The following is a 20,146-nucleotide window of genomic DNA, read 5'->3' on the forward strand; positions in this document are numbered from 1 at the left end:
CCTGACTGCTGCTCGCACCCGTACGGCCAACTCACGCTTGCAGGACCTCTCACGGGCGGCTCCTCTCCTATGGAATAACTTGCCTACTGCCATCAGACTCTCCCCTAGTCTTCAATCATTTAAGAAGGGCCTTAAAACCCATCTCTTCAGGAAAGCGTATGGCCTCCCAGAGTAATCTCTCCCTTACATACCTGTCTCTTGCTCTCCTATGGGATAGTGCTTTGCTCTCTCCTCCAGCTCTGCTTCACTCCTACCTGATATTTCCTATCCTAATGTTTCTAATACCCCACCTCCTATAGACTGTAAGCGCATTTGAGCAGGGTCCTCTTCAACCTATTATTCCTGTAAGTTTTCTTGTAATTGTCTTATTTATTGTTACATCCCCCCTCTCAAAATATTGTAAAGCGCTACGGAATCTGTTGGCGCTATATAAATGGCAATAATAATAATAATAATAATAATAATAATATTTGACGAGATAAACCAGTAGAAAAGATTTGATTTATGCAGTTTTGCACCATGTCAAACATATGTATGCAAAAATGTCTATTTTATGTTTTTTTTGTATTCTGTAAACAAAAACTTTGCAATAAAAATAAATTTGGAAATAAATAAATAAATAGATGACATTTATAATTAGTAGTATTTAAGGAGCATCAACATATTCTCTTCTGCTCAGGTGAGCTTAAATCTATGAAGATTTGAGGTAGGTGGATATAAATAGTTATGGGTCTTGCCCAAGGACATTTACTGGCGAGATGGTCTGGCGAGGATTCGGTTCTAAGGCTAATGTTACCATTGCTCTAACCAGACAATACATATATATTTATACCCAGTGCACACTACACATTAAAATGGCCAATATCCACATTGCATCGCTCGGTATCTTACTCGAGGCAGTGCATCCCAGTGTTCTTTGTTTCTCATCTCCTCCTGCATCTCATGGATACGTTTCAGGGACTCCAAACTTTCGTCCAGCAGGAAAGTGGTGTCATTTATCAGCATATTAATGTATCGGACAAACTGCTTTCCAGAGCTAAAAAAAAACAAAAAAAAACTCAACCAATAAGCCAACCTATATAAGAGAAAATAATCTAGATTCAACAAGTTGTGACACAGCTTACTGGTGAAAGGAAGGATATATCTGATCCATGCACAAAAAGACATATGTAAGAGAGATGGTTAAGGCTGTTCTGTAAGGATTTTTAGGCTGTTCTGTTACTTTCATACTGGTGTGTCACATTTGCAGAGCTGTGCAAGATATGAGCAGTTTATGAATGCATAATTATAGCAAAACATCTAAAAAAACTAAACGTGTCGGTTAAAGAGCACCTGCACGCCAAGCACCACACTGCATAATATGTGCAAAATAATTGTAGCTATCCAGCTGCTGTACAATCCCCCATAATTCTTGTGGCAAGCACTGAGCAACTGTCTTTTGCAGCTAGTTTTTTTTTTTCTTCCTCTCCTCCTGAATCTTTAGCCCATTCCTTAACTCTGACCCCAGAGTCCCATACTCTGTGCATTCCTCAAACACAGAGCGCTTTTTGTTGTGCAATGTAAATCACAGTTGCTACAAGATAATTAAAGATTTAATGTATTTGGTGTTCTAACATAAGAACTTCCCTCTAAAAAGAGATGCTGCATTTAAGGGTAACTAGGGACACAAATATTAACCTACAAATCCCCATCATGCCTATGACATCACCAGATAAGAGGAGTCGCAACAGAAGTCAATATAACCTCTCTCTTTAAGATAATATTTTGAGGAACAGGAAGGAAGGATTATGGGAAGAAGTGAACTAATCCAAACACTTACTTAAACTCTTCCATAAATGTGCCGTGATGTGCCGGGTTCTGCCAGAGGCTTTTAAATATTGTGCTAATGTGGTAACGAATTGTGAACTTATCATAGAATTCACTGGTGGCGCCGGTGTGTTCAACATCTGCCAAAATAGAAAGTTTTTCCTTTACTATGAAAAGCACTAGCTGAAAAACACAGTAATGAAAACACACAATCCTTAAAAATGGCAGCCTATTGAATATGAAGATCTTCTCTAACGCTTTAGCTAAGCGACCAGGAGTTTCAAGCAAACAAAACCAGTTGACCCATGGAATGAAAACTCTCTGTAGTAGGCGGCTTGTTAGCACTAGGGGCCAACACAAGCTCATAATGAACGTGCTGCCTAAAATACTGCTTTCAATATCTAACGGGCTTAAAGCTGCTGGCGAGAGCGTCCAAAGCCCCCCCTCCAGCTGTACTTGTTCTTTTTGGAGGGGCAACAGAGACACTTTATAGCAGATTTGCAGATTTTGCAAAGAGCCCCAAAGGTGACAACCCCAGTTCCAGCCCGGTGGCCATGAGGTGCCATGAAAAGTGAGTTTACATGTCTGAAGCTGCCCCATCTACTTCCTGCAGACCTTCTTCAGCTTTTTCTGTTGCCTTGTGAGCCAGGAGCTGTGAGAGTACAACACAGAGGTCTACACTGACAATTCTACAAGACCATGGGAGACGCTATAGATTACATTTCGTGACAAGCAAGATACCACAGCTGCTGGTATTGGAGAAAAGGGGACAATGGAGCTCCACCTGATGCTTCCCCATAAGACAAATTAGTTTCTACTTTGTTTTATGGTATCCTTGGATTTAGGGAAATTCTTATACAAACATGAATATTTCACAAAGCATACATATCTGAGCCGCTTTAATGCAATATTATAAGACATTGTCATCACTGTTAATAAAATGTACCAACTACCGCCTAAGCTTACGTACCAGTGTAGAACTTCATTAGAGAGGGCACAAGTAGCTTGGTAGACAAAGGATGCCCTTCGATCATTTCAAAGAACTTCTGCGTTCGATGTTGGATGGTAGGGTTGGTTACAAACATAACTTCAACCAGTTTAGCCACAAGGTAAGGATTGCGGACATAGTTCTGGTTGCACAGCATTACCACCAAGAATGTTGCAACATCTTGTGTACAGGGCTCAAACAGAACCTGAGGAGCGTATCTAGGATGAAAACAGACACACGTCACTAAAGGGTAACTAGGGACACAAATACACAAAATAACTATACGTACACACTATTATCAGTACACATCTGTGCATCTTCAATGGAGTGCAAACAAAAAACCCTCAATATGGATTGCATATTATGTCCAGATTTATTACAAAATTACTTTTGCGCCCCTATTCAAAATGGAAACTAGTAACTTTGAGAGGATATGGAATTGAATGTTTGAAGTGCAGATGTGTGGCAGAAACAAAACAAACCATATACGTAAGCTTGGACAGACATCCCTGACGAAGACTAAGTCCTTTCCTGTTCAGGACAAAAAAAAAGGGAGGTCCTACCACATACTAGACCTAGATAAACTTTAGAGAATCCCAAATACTTACTGCACAATAAAAAACAAAAATTCAGCTACATCTTCTACATAAAACTCTGGAAGTACCGCAAACATCTTGGGAACGTCCGGGTTTAAAGGCAGTGTAATGCTAATAGGAGAAAGAAAAAATAAATGAGTAGGCAATCAGTCAATCATTGTAACTTTATAAAATATATACATGAACATAATCCTATAAGGTTTAATTAACAGCCTAAAAAATAACAAAACAAAAAACACTTCTTTCCATTTGATGCCTATGGTGTTATTGGGATAAAAGTGCTGCTTTACAGTCCTCCATCATCACCTTCTATGGAATAAAAGTTGCTTCCAATGTCAGCACTAACCAAGTCCATAGAATGCTGCATAGACCAGGTCACATTTAACGCCAAAAAGCACGGTTTAGTGGGACAAAACATACCTCCCATAATTTACCAATAGAACCAGCACCAACATTTTGCACTTGGCTATTATGTGAACAAAGGCAGGCACTATGTCACTCTAGCTTTAAACACAGGTAAACTATTTCAAACATTCCAAATTATCACAGAAAAACATTTTCAGAAAATGAAGAAGGTCTCACTTGGGAAAAGAAGGGGCCATTACACGCAGAATTAGTTGGATCACCATGCCATAAAAATTGAGACATCTTCTAAGGAAATTTTCATCCAACAAACCAGCATCAGCACAGGCCTTGCAGCGGACCAATTTCTGGAAATGAGAAGTAAATACACATTAAGAATGATTCCAAGGATGAACTATACAAAATGAAGATCCATGATTCAATAAAATCTCCTTCAACCAATGTCAATACCCAATACCAATTAAAGGGAATATCAATGCACTATGGAAAACAAAACACAAAAATTATTAAAATGAATGAAGCTACTCGTTTCTACAAATGCATCTACTGTAAACTCTCACACAAAGCTTGTGCCCCAGTCAGTCAGGGTAAAACATAGCTCCCATCTAGGTCACTGATATTTGTCAAATTCTTGCAGTCTTAACGGGAAACTATAGTGCCAGGAAAACAAACTTGTTTTCTTGGCACTGTCGCTTCCCCCTCTGTCAAGTCGCCCCCCCCCCTCCCCATGGTTAATAACTCCTTCTGTCACTAACCTGGGCCCAGCGCCAATTTCACTCGGCACTGGCTCATCTCCGCCTCCCCCCAAAGTCGTCTATAAACCCGGAAGTCCCTCTAGTAGACAGCCACTAGAGGAGGAGTTAACCCTAGCAGGTCATTATTGCAGTTTATAAAAAAAAGGTTAAGGGTGATGGGAGTTTGCACCCAGGCCATTTCAATGAGCTGAAGTGGTCTGGGTGCCTACAGTGTCCCTTTAAGTATCAGTATGAAGTGAGAAAAGGACAGGGGAGCTTCTTGCCCCAAAAGCTATGCACGCAGCATAATTGTTAATGGTAACTAGGTCTAGCAGGTTTCTAGTGCTTGTGTGATAATGTAGGCAGCTCAAACAACAAACCAGAGTCTTTCCCTTCCGGTTGTAAGTAGTTAGTATGCAAGAGAAGGGGAGCAGTGCCTTGTAAAAATCCTCAACTACAGGTCGATATGCAACGAGAAGAGAGGACAAGGGTAGAATATAGTGTAGACCCAAGACGAAAAAACAAACAAAAAAAACTATAGTTGGTTCCGAAACGACTGGAAATACAAGGAGCTGCTCTCCTTCTCTAACATGCTAACTACAATTGTTAATGGTGCGTGGAGTATACCTTTAAACAGGTTAATACTAAAGAGACAGACCTTCAGCTGAGTTTTGCAGCGTTTTAACATCTCTCTGTGTCTGACTGCTAAAGGCGAATCCTTCCACTGAGTTTCGTTGTTCTTTAGCTCTTCCACAGTTCTGAAAAGACACTAGGTATGAGAAAGACGTAACAGTCACGCAGACTCTGCTGCCCAAGATTCAAGGATTATAAAGCGGGAAAACACAAAGAAAAAAAGGAGCAGTGTCGCTCACCTATTCAGTTCACGGATGGCTCTCAGGCGCCGTATGTAGCGCCGGCAGCTTGGAAGAATGGCAAGGTGGTGAGCATGCAGAGTCAAGAAGAAGCATTCAGTTGGGAACTTGGGCTCAGAAAACAACATTGGATCTTGATCTAGAAAAGAGAGTTAACAAATATAAAAAACAGCATATTATCTTAAGCTTCTTAATATCAATTCACTGTTAATGCAGATATAGAAAGTCCGACCGTCGGTGAGGTTTATGAACCACAGCACTCCCACTGTTTTATATGCAATGGTGTCCCACAGAGATGACTGTTATTCACCGACCAGGATGTCTTTAGCACAGAAAAGAACAGCCTTTACTTCTTTAAAAGTTTTAGAATTTGTGTAAACTTCATAATGTTATGTTTTTTTGTTCCCTCCATAATTATCTCAGCCACCATTAAAATATTTGATATATTTTTTGTATAAACTGGTCATGTCCACATCCTGGATTGTACACGGTCATTTTGAAAATAATAAAAATGTAAGACAATTTAAAGTTATGCTGACTGACTGATTTTATTTATTTTGATATTAATTATTTTATGTATGTTTAAGTTACAGAAAATGGCAGAACTTGAAACTCTGAACAGTTTCTGCACTATTTATACTAAATTAACAACTAGAGTTGTTAAATCTCCATTAACACCCATCTCGAAATCAAAGGCAGTAAAACGGAGCCAGGGTACATACTGCGCTCAGATATCCAAGCTGTTACTTCCTCCATTGTTGCTTTGATGCGGGTTTCATCATTCGGCAGAGCAATGCGGCATTTAGGGTGAAAGATGTACATTGGATCCACAGTTTCTAACTTGATCTTGGTGCTGAGCTGCTGCAGTACCCAGAGGAAATTCAGCATGAATCCATCAGTTGACACCAGTCGGTCATCTGTCTATAATAATAGGTGGAGAAGGAAACCACTTGAACTGGAGCATTGTTTTTTGGTTTAATGACAACCACCACACCAGATGAAGGAATTTATAATACTTCAATAAAGGGAAAGGTAAGAGGGATTTATCAGTCTACTAGTGAAATTTCACAAAGGTCAAGAGTAATGAGAGAACATTCAAGAGAGGGCTAATAAAAAGCTTTTAACAGAAGAGACAACTCTTAAGGTTTTTCCTTTCTAACGTAAAATCTCAGAAGCTCATAGCAGCCATGGTGCAGCTTCTGCCAATTTGCGAATCGATCCCATTTACCAAAATGATGAATGGAATTGCTACAAAGTGCTGCACAGAGAAAACAGGATAAACTGACACTCTGAATCTGCTTGATTTGCCAGGGAAAATAGCACTTTTTTTATATTATATTTAATATTTATATTAACATGTATACTACATTAAATCAATAAAGCGATCGATTAAAAAAAACAAAATAGCATCCGTTTCAACCTGTAGTGACCCATTAACAGAGGATCACCAACAATAGATAAACCATTAGATCCAAGATGAAGGGGATCCCTCCTCCCTTACAAAATAAATAAATTGCACGTAATGTTTTAAACCTTCACGGCAGATGACTTGTCAGTCAAGAACCTAAACATCAGCCAGGTTCCGCTTGCACAATAGGTACACAGTAACCACACATAATGGTTTCAGCCACACAACAATCTCATTATTTACGTGTGCCTTATATCCCTCTAGGCTTTGTGTGTATTACCCTTTAAAACATAGGAAAAAGACACAAACATTACTTCATGTAGCAACCAGTTAAGGATGGACCAATATATATTTTTTCAAAATATTCCTGAATAAGGCACTATCAAAAAACAAACACTCGCAATGCATTGCTGCTCAAGGTTTGATCCATAGATCTAAGAATAAATAAAATGTGACCAGGAAGGGTGAAGGTTTACATTAACCGGGATTATTTTTATCTAACACAGCTTCATTCCCTGTTAAATAGCATTATGGAAGAGCCCCCAGTAGAGGCAGATATTAGATTTACCTGCATTTGTGCCTTCTTCATGTTGCCAGTCACTAGAGCCGCCATGTAGTTCAGAGCCGCCTCCCGGGTCTCTCCATTAAGCAGGATACTGTGAAGAATCTTGAACAAGTCTTGCTGCAGAAAGAACATCAAACCAATGGACCAAAAAAAACTAAAGATTCTCTGACAATTGTATATTGTCAATAACAAAGTGCACATTGTATCAAGCAGCAGGTTATTAAATCCTTTACTTGGGACCCCAAATGGAGTTTCCATGATATTTCACTCAGTCCCCAATGGGTGGAAGGTTCTGACCACTTAATTCACGGGTCTTTAAATTTTGTGTGTTTATGCTGCAGTTCACCATGCAGGCACTATCTGTTGTACTTCTACCTCGGTAGTCCTTTAGAACAAGCATGTCAAACTCGCGGCCCACAAGGACCATCTTTGCTGCCTGGCGAGCTGCAAGTACATGCTGGTGTTCTAGCAGAGTAGGCACCTGCTTTCCCCACATTGCAAGTGCCTACTCTGCTAACACTTACCCGGTTGGAGAGGATGGCCAGGGAGCTCAGTGTTACTGCTCCTCATTGCTTCCTCGCGTGCCGTCTGTAGTGGCGCTGGGCGCTGGAATATGACGTCATTCCGGCACCACTAAACCGCACGAGGGAGAAGGAAGGAGATCTCCAGACAGAAGATCCCCACACCAGCTCCCAAAGATAGGGAACAATAAATTAAATGATGTGAGTGCAAGAATGTTTAAAGGACCACTCTAGGCACCCAGACCACTTCAGCTTAATGAAGTGGTCTGGGTGCCAGGTCCCTCTAGGATTAATCCTGTTGTAAATATAGCAGTTTTAGAGAAACTGCTATGTTTACATATGGGTTAATCCAGTAGCGGGAGGATCAGATTTGGCACAGGGTGGTAGAGGGGGTAGATGGGGGACTGCTGTTTTTTTTTTTTTATACTGTACTTTTTGAAATAAAACTAAGTTTCTATGAAAATTTAAGGTTGTGTTTTTTTTTTTTGCGGCCCACATAAATTTAAACCTTGTTTATGTGGCTCGTGCCAGACTTTGAGTTTGACATGCTTGCTTTAGAACAATCCATTTCCCTTAGTTAAAATGGCTCTGAGATTCCTTACCCGTGCAGACTCTAAGTAATGCTGCAAAGACTGGCTGACCACTCTGGTATTTTCTAGAGTTATTGTTGGTCCAGAAAAGTATTTCTCAACTACTTTATTCTGGAGAGAGAAGACAGGAAAAACAAACCAAGGATTAGGAAATTAACTGGGATGATTATAATTTGTATACAGTGCTCAAAATATTTCCAAATCATTACTTACATCATCTTCTGCAAAGACTGAGAGACTGAAAAATGAACCAAGATAGGAAAGGCGCTGCAGCTCCCGTCCGGTGGCAGGACTCAGTGGTTTGGGTAACCAAAAAGGCAAGGATGTGATCTAATGCCCACAATGAAAATAAGCAATTTGCGGTCACTCAGCATACAGATTAAAATTTACTTTAAATGTGTACCTGTCGTGATACACAGAAATATATTTTAAATGAGAGAATCAAGGTGCTACAATGTGAAGCAAAACTGCTAGATAAGGTAAAGAATATATATATAGTCCCTCTTACTACCAGTCAACCAACTACTTGGCAAAATCTGTACCGATGGTAGAATTTATGCAGAGAACAGAGTGACAGCAGGGAGCAGGAGAACCCTCCTGCAGGCAAATCGGGATAAGGAGTATTTATCATTTCGTAAAGCGATAAAAGCCATGATCTATCACAGAGGTAAAATATATCTAGTGGATGAGATTTTACTTAAAGTGAACCTGTTATGATAGGATTACTTTAACGTTTTAATTTAATTAATTCAGGATAACGGAAGAAATTAAGCTATATTTGATGACTTTTGTCAGAATCTCTCCACTTGTGCATTTATTTGAACCAGTTCTTCCCACTTAAATAATAGTTTGAGCACAAAACTATAACATGGCCCTTATATTTGTCAGAATATTACATTACACTTCACCTGAAAGTAAAGGGAGTTCTAAACTCTCATTTTGCAATCAGGCTTAAGGGATTGCTGCAATTTTGCAAGGTTTTTAACTTACCAAAGAGCAGACTGGGTGAATTTTCCCAAACTTTATTTCACAGAGCTCACCTAATGCCTAAAACCAAGAGTAGAATATTAGCAAATATCCAGGCAAATTATGACAAGCATTAACAATCCTCCACACACAACTATTCTGCCTTTTGTTTAACACACAAGAAAACAAGTGGAAAAAAGCAATTAACGGGCATTGTAAAAAAGTGAAGCAAAATGCAGACACATTCTACTGGTTTCCACAATGCTCTTTGCCTTTAGTATTTCGACCCAAAATCATAGTTTATGAATAACCAGAACAGTTTTGTATGATTTGTGAGCAAGTTTAACCATCTAGAGAAAATGGGAAGCTGCAATAATAGTAAAAAATTGCCCTGCAGACATGTTTAACCCCTTTCCACGGTTAGGATGTTCCAAGCCGTCCTACACAGATCGGGCACAAATGTCTGTAGGAAGGCATGGAACGTCCTGCTGATTTGGTGTGAGTAGGGTTAAATCCCGATCACACCAAATCACACTAGACATCTATAGATACCTACTGATACCCTGTCTGCGGATTTTTTTGATAAGCTGCTTAAAGCGTTTGAATTTAGTACTGCAAGCAGCTCTTCCAATAGGTATTAAAATGCATATGTAAAGATTGCAGTGTGAGCAGGATTAAAACCCACCAGTTAGTCAGCTGGGGCTATTTTTAGTGACACAAGCTAAGCGATTGTTCTCAATAACCTTTTTTTTTTTTTTCTTCTTCTTCCTGGGCTGCTTTAGGGAGACCCTCCAGTCTTTTACCAGAAAGCTGACTAACACAGCCCTACCATTTGAACCCAATACCCATTTATATTACACGTGCTCCCAGATGTGTTACTTGAACATGCCAGAACTATCATGATGCATTTTATAGTTGCTTTGAAAGTTTGCACTTTGGAAGTTCCCTACCACTAGTGACCTTAAACAACAAACATGTATGAAGCTATGTCACACAAAACAGCAAGAACCTTTGAGAAATAGGAGGTGGTTTGGACGTCATGGGATCGGTCAACTCTTAAAGCCCTGCTGGGGACCCATTTGCCCCCTTAACAGGCCAACCTTACTTCATATCCATGGCTTATGTTTTCACCCTATTATACTCTTCACATTCTCCCACACTGAAAGGAAGAGAGCTTGAAAATAATAATAACGGCCAACGTGTAGACAGGTAGAGCAGCAAATAAAGAAGCAGTGAAGTGACCAGGACCACCATGCAGATTCCTTACCATCAGGGGATATTTGAAGTTATCACTGTCCAACGAACACTCTTTAGCAGCCTGAGCCAAGCCTTGAAGAATGGGAATAAAAATCTATACGAAGCAGAAGAGAAAAATAACCTATTCGCACAGAACACAGACGTGATGGCTCAGAAGTCAAACAAAAAAAACAAAACAACTTTGACGTTCTTGGAAATGTTGCTGTACTATAAATTTAAAAACCGCTGTGCTCATATGTCAATCAAAATAAAGAGGTTTTATATTATGCCAAACACTCATCTTTAAGCAAAGAGAGCTGAAGTGATAAAGCATTCACAAGCCCAAAGTTCCAAATGTAACTGGTGAATAAATGAGCAGACATACAGAATACACAGGTTAGAAAGTATTTCCGTTCATGCATTCTCTTACCTGCTTAAACACGTCTTCATCCTGATATGTGGCCCTCACAAGCTCTTGGATGAAAGCAAATGGCAGGTTTCTGCAAAGCATGTAGGGCAGCAAGAGAGACGGCTGCTGTGCAGGCCTACAGTAAAGAGACGGAATGAGCTCACTACTGAACACGTTATCCACATTATGGTATCATGCAGCGCTTAGATAGGCTGCTTTTATACATTAAGTGCTTAATATAAGAGGTTTCAATGCAACAGCCTTCTTACTAATTGTGCTCATTAGTGATGTCATTTTCTTATTCGCATTTAACAGATATATATCTAAACGCCTCCCATCTATACATATTAGCTCACATGGCTTCTAGAACTACAATAGTTTGGTCAAGGAACAACCCTACTATAAACCAAACCGCAAGATTGCCTGTGGCACAGTACAGAATATCACATTCCTTACCCAAAACTCTACAAATAAAAAAAAAACTAAACACCTTATCACCTAGATCACAGACAATGATTATGTATCCTGCTAGAGTTTTAAGAATGTTCAAAAATATTGGTGGCCAAAAGGCAGACCTACATTGATTGCAGGACAGAAAGTCCTCTGCTGCTTTAATAGCCGAAAGACAGAAAGAATCATGGGAGATAACAGCTCTGCAACAACTGGAAAACTACTTTGAGGCCACCCTCGCCCCAAGATAAGTCCTGAAAACCCCGTCAAATTTCCATATGACGCTGTGTGTCATGGTGGCAGGAGTGAAATGTATTTACCTTGGCTGTGTGAGTGCTCCTTGTAACACCAAAGCAGCATGGCAAATACATTGTGATCGAATGCTGCTCAGAAGCTGGCTCACATCTGGTTGGCTGCAAAGCTGTGATGACAGGAGAAAGGGGGAAAACAAAAAATGTAATTGTATTCGTTACCAGCCACAGAGAATGTGCAAATACATACTCATACCAGCAGCAGAGGTACTCACCTTTGGGGCTTTTCTCTCCTCTATCCCCACTCTATCAAAGCACTCGATGAGGTAGTTTAGCATTTCGGTCTCTTTGCAAGTTTCAATTGTAAAGTGATCACTATAGGACTCTGTGCTACTTGTCCCACTACAAAGGAACATAAACAATAAGTCATTTTATTTTTCTTTATCCGCTAGATTGGGATTTTGCATCTAGGATTGGACTGCCATGGTTAACCCAATGGAAAGTGCTCAACTCGGTTTGCTAGGACCGGGGACCATGATCACAAACAATACAAACAATAAGTAAATAAATTAGTCTAGAAACCAAATTTAGTGCAAAATCAAGTGTGTTACAAGTTAATTGAAAAAATGCAGAAAAACATGGTACATCAATTATCTCCCACAACGCTAATGAAGCTGGCCTCTGATACTGCAAGCAAATAATAAACAGAATTGATAAATTAAGCCTTTTGGAAGCAAGAAATGTGTCAACAGCAGAAAAGGACTAATGTCCCACGCACCCCCTTCATGATTCACATAGGGATAGTAATGTTGGAATGTGATCCAAGCAAATTTATATTTCGTGGCGCCCCTATTTAACTACACTGCCCTAGGCGGCTGCCTACAGTTGCCTTATGATGTTTGAATGGACACTGTAGGCACTGTAATTCCTTCACCTTAGTGAAGTGGCTAGTGTTTGGAGTCCCCTGGTGCCATCCTTTTATTCAGTATTAAACTGTTTCCTAGAAACCCATGCCACTGTGCTAGTCAGGCTAAGAGGAAGCATTAGCCTGAGAAGGGTGGCTGTGATTGGCCGAGACTATCAGCTGACTGCTTTCAGCCTATCACAGTGACCATTAAGGTATGAATCGGTAAGGCTAAGGAAGTAAGGAAGTAATCAATATTTACTTTGGCTACACTTCCAGGTTATAGGAAGACAGGGACCACTGGAAAATGGTTTAACACTGAAGTGACAGTGCCTGGGGACACCAGACACTTTAACCAATCCAATGAGATGAAATGATTAAAGGCAAGGCTCTAGAGGAGACAGTACAAATGTTTTACTCTGGGATCAGAAAAAGTAGCAGGTTTGTCCTTACTTTGTCTTGCTCCAAAACCAAACAGGCATAATCACCTCAGCTTTATAGGGAGCGATAAAACGCATGCAAAAATTAAGCTACACTTTGCTGGCAGCAATTGCCATTCCAGGAGACAGAATATGATTTGCTGTAAAAGTAGAAGATATCTATTATTACATCTTCCAGGAAACATGATGGTTCCCCAGTTTGGACCATACCAGTTTGTTGTACCTGGGGAGAGAAGGTTCTATTAAATGATCTGCACCTATTCAAATCAAGAATTCACAAATAACGCACTTCACTTATTTTTATTTATATATATATATTGTCACTGCACTTTTTTAAAATTAGACTGGCTTTATTAGTATCATTTTGGCTTCAGTTGTGTTCAGAGGTAATCAGTGATCATTGCAGACTTTCTCCGCCTCGTGGTATTCACTCTACAGAAGATTTGGTTAAATAAAACCTCAAGCCTTTATTAAAATGTTGCAAGAATGAAAGTTATATAAATCATCTAACCAAATAAATCTCCACAAAATAACCACAAGTGAGCACCCCCCCTCCCCCCACTATATGCCAATTAATACGCCGTTAACGCTAGCACTCACAGACCGTAAGCAACAAAATATAGGAAACCATTAGCACTACAGCAAACCAGGCATTTCAATGGACTCGCCTCATTCCATGCTCCCTGGAGCACTTCAAACCAGGAACAAGCCTTTCAAAGCAATCAGCAGAGTCAACACACAGCAGAGTAAAGCGTATTCAAATATAAATATTCTATACATATAATGCTTCTCTTTCATCTAGTACAGATTATGTTATGTGTGCAATATGCTCAGCCCTGCTCATGTAAAACATGCCACAGTCACGGCATTCCCAATACCTGGACCCAAACTGGACACTAGAAAAATCTTCTTCATCATTTTCCTCATCACTGCTGTCCACAGTCTCATCAGGACGGGTGAGGAAGAGGGGAGACATGGGGCTGCTGCCATACATACTAATACAACATGAGAACAAGGGAATTAGCACATGGAAAACAGAACCACAAGGGAATTGTGGAGAATTGACAAGAACATTTTACATTATAGGCCATAAAAGTTTCTGCTATTGTGGCCTATAATTTTTAATTTCCTTGCCTATTCTCCACAGTTCTAAGTTGAATGAATAATTCTGCGTATCTATGAATAATTGTGATCTATCAAGTTTTTCAAATCGGGTGTTTCCGGAGAACAGCTGCACAAAGCAAGTCTAGGGACTGACATCACAAATGTACTTTAAGTACTGCATGCTGAGATAGCACTGTTCTGCAGGTAAACTGTGGCCAATCCCCCCCCCCCTGACCCCAAAAAGAAACTACTGGCATTCCTCACACCATTTTACCCACTTAAACAGTTGTGATTTTCTGATATTTTAAATCCGTAAGATAAGATCACATTGCAGTCACCATACTATTGCCGAGACAAATATGAAATACACGGTCAGCTATTAACCAAACATTTCAGGCTAAAACGGAAGATCTAACAGATAATCGTTTAACGTGCAATTTCAACTCAATTTCAATTTCTAAAAATATTTTGTAAGACGTCTGCACTGTGTAAATTACAAATACAATCAGAACAAAATGCAACATGCATGTAAGAGGTCACAAATGCCAATATGTATCCATACAATCTGCCTCACAAAATGATACCAAAGTTATAAAATATCCTATATAGTAAAACAACAAGCATGCATTGACTTAGAAATACAAAAATCTGCAAAACATAGCAAGTAGGCCACAATGCATTAACCTAATTATTAGGGATGCACCGAAATATTCAGCCGGAAGTGGACCAAATGTGCTGAAAATACCAGCCTTACCCCCACCTCCTCCCAAGGCAGGAGGACTACCAGCTCTGCTTCCTGGCAAGGTAATTCAGCTCCTCAGGGGACCTGTCCCAGCACTGGGTGAGCACCCCACCCGACATCCCCGGCAGGTGCAACCTCCACTGGGAAAACACCTGTCTATGGGGGAGACGGCAGCCTACCTCCTGCTGGCCTGGGGGAGGAGAGCAGCAGCAGTGGGGGTGAGAGGGCAGAACCTGCAGTGACAGGTGCTGGAGAACTACAACTCCATTTCATGCTTTTTCTCCCTTTAGGCGCACAGAGCACAATGGGAGTTGCAGTTTTACAACAGCTAGCTCTTTGACCTAGTAATAAATTCAGGGTTATTACTTAAGCTGTCAATTGAGGAAGTGAAAGTGAAGTTAAACTAATTTTCTTATTTTAGGAAAAATTAGCCAAACTGAAAACAATTGATTTTGTTATTATGGTCTAAAACAAGCATGTCAAACTCGCTGCCCACAAGGACCATCTTTGCGGCCCGGCGAGCCGCGAGTACATGCTACTGTTATACCAGAGTAGGCACCTGCTTTCCCTATATTGCAGGTGCCTACTACTCTGCTTACACTTACCCGGCCGGGGAGGATGGCCGCGAGGGAGCTCAGTGTTCTGCTCCTCACTGCTCCCTCGCGTGCGCCGACTGAAGTGAAGCCAGGCGCCGGAATAAGACATCATATTCCAGCACCCGGCATCACTAAACCGCGCGCGGGAGCAGGAAGGACCACATGGAGATGCCCCCCATCGGCTCCATAAGGTAAGGAGCAGTAAAGTGTGTGTTTGCGTGTCTGTGTCATACTGTCAGCGAGTATGTGTGTGCGTGCCTCTGTCAGCGAGTGTCCGTGCGTGCCTCTGTCAGCGAGTGTCCGTGCGTGCCTCTGTCAGCGAGTGTCCGTGCGTGCCTGCGTCAGCGAGTGTGCGTGCCTGCGTCAGCGAGTGTGCGTGCCTGCGTCAGCGAGTGTGCGTGCCTGCGTCAGCGAGTGTGCGTGCCTGCGTCAGCGAGTGTGCGTGCCTGCGTCAGCGAGTGTGCGTGCCTGCGTCAGCGAGTGTGCGTGCCTGCGTCAGCGAGTGTGCGTGCCTGCGTCAGCGAGTGTGCGTGCCTGCGTCAGCGAGTGTGCGTGCCTGCGTCAGCGAGTGGGCGTGCCTGCGTCAGCGAGTGGGCGTGCCTGCGTCAGCGAGTAGGCGTGCCTGCGTCAGCGAGTAGGCGTGCCTGCGTCAGCGAGTAGGCGTGCCTGCGTCAGCGAGTAGGCGTGCCTGCGTCAGCGAGTAGGCGTGCCTGCGTCAGCGAGTAGGCGTGCCTGCGTCAGCGAGTAGGCGTGCCTGCGTCAGCGAGTAGGCGTGCCTGCGTCAGCGAGTAGGCGTGCCTGCGTCAGCGAGTAGGCGTGCCTGCGTCAGCGAGTAGGCGTGCCTGCGTCAGCGAGTAGGCGTGCCTGCGTCAGCGAGTAGGCGTGCCTGCGTCAGCGAGTAGGCGTGCCTGCGTCAGCGAGTAGGCGTGCCTGCGTCAGCGAGTAGGCGTGCCTGCGTCAGCGAGTAGGCGTGCCTGCGTCAGCGAGTAGGCGTGCCTGCGTCAGCGAGTAGGCGTGCCTGCGTCAGCGAGTAGGCGTGCCTGCGTCAGCGAGTAGGCGTGCCTGCGTCAGCGAGTAGGCGTGCCTGCGTCAGCGAGTAGGCGTGCCTGCGTGTCTGCGTCAGCGAGTAGGCGTGCCTGCGTGTCTGCGTCAGCGAGTAGGCGTGCCTGCGTGTCTGCGTCAGCGAGTAGGCGTGCCTGCGTGTCTGCGTCAGCGAGTAGGCGTGCCTGCGTGCCTGCGTCAGCGAGTAGGCGTGCCTGCGTCAGCGAGTAGGCGTGCCCGCGTCAGCGAGTAGGCGTGCCCGTCTGTCAGCGAGTAGGCGTGCCCGTCTGTCAGCGAGTAGGCGTGCCCGTCTGTCAGCGAGTAGGCGTGCCCGTCTGTCAGCGAGTAGGCGTGCCCGTCTGTCAGCGAGTAGGCGTGCCCGTCTGTCAGCGAGTAGGCGTGCCCGTCTGTCAGCGAGTAGGCGTGCCCGTCTGTCAGCGAGTAGGCGTGCCCGTCTGTCAGCGAGTAGGCGTGCCCGTCTGTCAGCGAGTAGGCGTGCCCGTCTGTCAGCGAGTAGGCGTGCCCGTCTGTCAGCGAGTAGGCGTGCCCGTCTGTCAGCGAGTAGGCGTGCCCGTCTGTCAGCGAGTAGGCGTGCCCGTCTGTCAGCGAGTAGGCGTGCCCGTCTGTCAGCGAGTAGGCGTGCCCGTCTGTCAGCGAGTAGGCGTGCCCGTCTGTCAGCGAGTAGGCGTGCCCGTCTGTCAGCGAGTAGGCGTGCCCGTCTGTCAGCGAGTAGGCGTGCCCGTCTGTCAGCGAGTAGGCGTGCCCGTCTGTCAGCGAGTAGGCGTGCCCGTCTGTCAGCGAGTAGGCGTGCCCGTCTGTCAGCGAGTAGGCGTGCCCGTCTGTCAGCGAGTAGGCGTGCCCGTCTGTCAGCGAGTAGGCGTGCCTGTCTGTCAGCGAGTAGGCGTGCCTGTCTGTCAGCGAGTAGGCGTGCCTGTCTGTCAGCGAGTAGGCGTGCCTGTCTGTCAGCGAGTAGGCGTGCCTGTCTGTCAGCGAGTAGGCGTGCCTGTCTGTCAGCGAGTAGGCGTGCCTGCGTGCCTCTGTCAGCGAGTAGGCGTGCCTGCGTGCCTCTGTCAGCGAGTAGGCGTGCCTGCGTGCCTGTGTCAGCGAGTAGGCGTGCCTGCGTGTCTGTGTCAGCGAGTAGGCATGCCTGTGTGTCTGTGTCAGCGAGTAGGCGTGCCTGCGTGTCTGTGTCAGCGAGTAGGCGTGCCTGCGTGTCTGTGTCAGCGAGTAGGCGTGCCTGCGTGTCTGTGTCAGCGAGTAGGCGTGCCTGCGTGTCTGTGTCAGCGAGTAGGCGTGCCTGCGTGTCTGTGTCAGCGAGTAGGCGTGCCTGCGTGTCTGTGTCAGCGAGTAGGCGTGCCTGTCTGTCTGTCAGCGAGTAGGCGTGCCTGCGTGTCTGTGTCAGCGAGTAGGCGTGCCTGTCTGTCTGTCAGCGAGTAGGCGTGCCTGTCTGTCTGTCAGTATGTGTGTGCGGCCCACATAAACTTAAACCTTGTTTATGTGGCCCGTGCCACACTTTGACTTTGACATGCTTGGTCTAAAATATGAAATTCACTGTATGTTGCCGACAATTAAAAAAAGTCTAATATTAATAAAATTATTGAAAAAGCTATTTTAAAATCATTTGGGGGGGGGGGGGGGGGGGGAGAAAGTCAGTCATTTTCGGTTTTCGGCCAAGGGCATCCTGAATTTTTGGTTTCAACCCAAAATTTTAATTTTGGTGCATCCCTACTAATTATGAAGACAAGCAAAAATGTAAAAAAACACACATATATAGATATATAAACACACACTTGTAAGAACCGCTTATGAAGAGATCTAATAGTTTGGATTATATAATAGATACAAAGCCTATATATTTAAAAGGACACTATAGTCACCAGAACAACTACAGCTTATTGAATGATATACAGCTTATTTTATAGGACACAGATCATTGTATAGGATACAGCTTATTGAATGATATACAGCTTATTTTATAGGACACAGATCATTGTATAGGATACAGCTTATTGAATGATATACAGCTTATTTTATAGGGCACAGATCATTGTATAGGATACAGCTTATTGAATGATATACAGCTTATTTTATAGGACACAGATCATTGTATAGGATACAGCTTATTGAATGATATACAGCTTATTTTATAGGGCACAGATCATTGTATAGGATACAGCTTATTGAATGATATACAGCTTATTTTATAGGACACAGATCATTGTATAGGATACAGCTTATTGAATGACATACAGCTTATTTTATAGGACTCAGATCATTGTATAGGATACAGCTTATTGAATGATATACAGCTTATTTTATAGGACACAGATCATTGTATAGGATACAGCTTATTGAATGATATACAGCTTATTTTATAGGACACAGATCATTGTATAGGATACAGCTTATTGAATGATATACAGCTTATTTTATAGGACACAGATCATTGTATAGGATACAGCTTATTGAATGATATACAGCTTATTTTATAGGACACAGATCATTGTATAGGATACAGCTTATTGAATTTGTTCTGGTGAGTAGAATCATTCCATTCAGGCCTTTTGCAGTAAACACGGTCCTTTCAGAGATGAGGCAGTGATACCTCCACTGGACACTCCTCAGATGGCTGCTAGAGGTGATTCCTGGGGCAGTGCTGCACAGTGTGACTGACAGCCAGTGTCTTCACCCTCCACATGCAGAACTTTCCCCATAGAGATGCAACTGATTCAATACATCTCTATGAGGAGATGCTGATTGGCCAGGGCTGTGTTTGACATGTGTTGGCTCTGCCCCTGATCTGCCGCCTTGACAATCTCAGCCAATCCAGTGCATTCCTATGGGAAAGCACTGTGATTGGCTGAGATCACCACTTCTGATGATGTAAACCAAGCATGCACATCAGGGACATGGCAGGCAGCAGCAGACTGCAATAAAGGTAAGATTTTACTAAATTTAGGACGGTGGTGGTAGGGGCAGATGGTGTTTTTAACACTATAGGGTAAGAAGTACATGATTGTGTTCCTGACCCTATAGTGTTACTTTAATGTACAGTCTCTTAAAACAGACAATAAACTAGAACATGTAACTGTAGTTTAGTTTCAAAAAAAGATTAGCTACATTTCTCTTTATAGAATATCAATAAACAAGTAAACAAAAGCGCTAGGGTGTATGTATACATATATATGTATATAAGATTTTATAATTATGTGTTTATCACATATGCTGTTTTTTATATTCTCTTAGAACATGTTAGTACTGTTTTTGAAATATTAATTATATTTGTATTTATTATGCTCTCTTAAATACAGTTGTTATGGTTATTTAGGTATGTTACTGTCACTTTAAAAATAGAAGATATAGCATTCTGACAAAACTGAATATACCTAGGTTTTTCTATTGAAATATTTGTTATGTAATATGGATTTTACAATTTGATTTCAATGTGCAATTTTCTTGGAATCAATCTTATTTACTGTGCTTTCTTAAATATATTTGTTATGGTTATTAAGGTCTTTTAAGTGTTTTTTAATGTCTCCTTTAAAACAGAGGATGTAACATTTT

The 20,146-nt window shown here is 42.6% G+C and overlaps 1 protein-coding gene across 3 annotated transcripts in view; it reads right to left on the reverse strand.

Moving 5' to 3' along the window:
• Positions 1-20,146, reverse strand: part of UBE4B (ubiquitination factor E4B) — an 86,862-nt gene that overhangs the window by 11,759 nt on the left and 54,957 nt on the right. For 2 of the 3 annotated variants that reach the window (XM_063436610.1, XM_063436609.1), the window contains 16 exons: positions 12,031-12,157; positions 11,825-11,925; positions 11,076-11,190; positions 10,677-10,760; positions 9,434-9,490; positions 8,657-8,773; positions 8,456-8,554; positions 7,336-7,449; positions 6,082-6,280; positions 5,360-5,498; positions 5,146-5,245; positions 3,973-4,100; positions 3,403-3,501; positions 2,777-3,012; positions 1,820-1,946; positions 892-1,036 (listed from right to left, as the gene is read on the reverse strand). In XM_063436610.1, coding sequence (XP_063292680.1) covers positions 892-1,036; positions 1,820-1,946; positions 2,777-3,012; positions 3,403-3,501; positions 3,973-4,100; positions 5,146-5,245; positions 5,360-5,498; positions 6,082-6,280; positions 7,336-7,449; positions 8,456-8,554; positions 8,657-8,773; positions 9,434-9,490; positions 10,677-10,760; positions 11,076-11,190; positions 11,825-11,925; positions 12,031-12,157 — 1,987 coding nt within the window. Of the gene's footprint in view, positions 1-891; positions 1,037-1,819; positions 1,947-2,776; positions 3,013-3,402; positions 3,502-3,972; positions 4,101-5,145; positions 5,246-5,359; positions 5,499-6,081; positions 6,281-7,335; positions 7,450-8,455; positions 8,555-8,656; positions 8,774-9,433; positions 9,491-10,676; positions 10,761-11,075; positions 11,191-11,824; positions 11,926-12,030; positions 12,158-13,977; positions 14,095-20,146 lie in introns of all 3 variants that reach the window. The other variant, XM_063436608.1, reaches the window with a different exon arrangement.

The sequence above is a fragment of the Pelobates fuscus genome, chromosome 11, assembly GCF_036172605.1.
Source record: "Pelobates fuscus isolate aPelFus1 chromosome 11, aPelFus1.pri, whole genome shotgun sequence".
Lineage (NCBI taxonomy): Eukaryota > Metazoa > Chordata > Amphibia > Anura > Pelobatidae > Pelobates > Pelobates fuscus.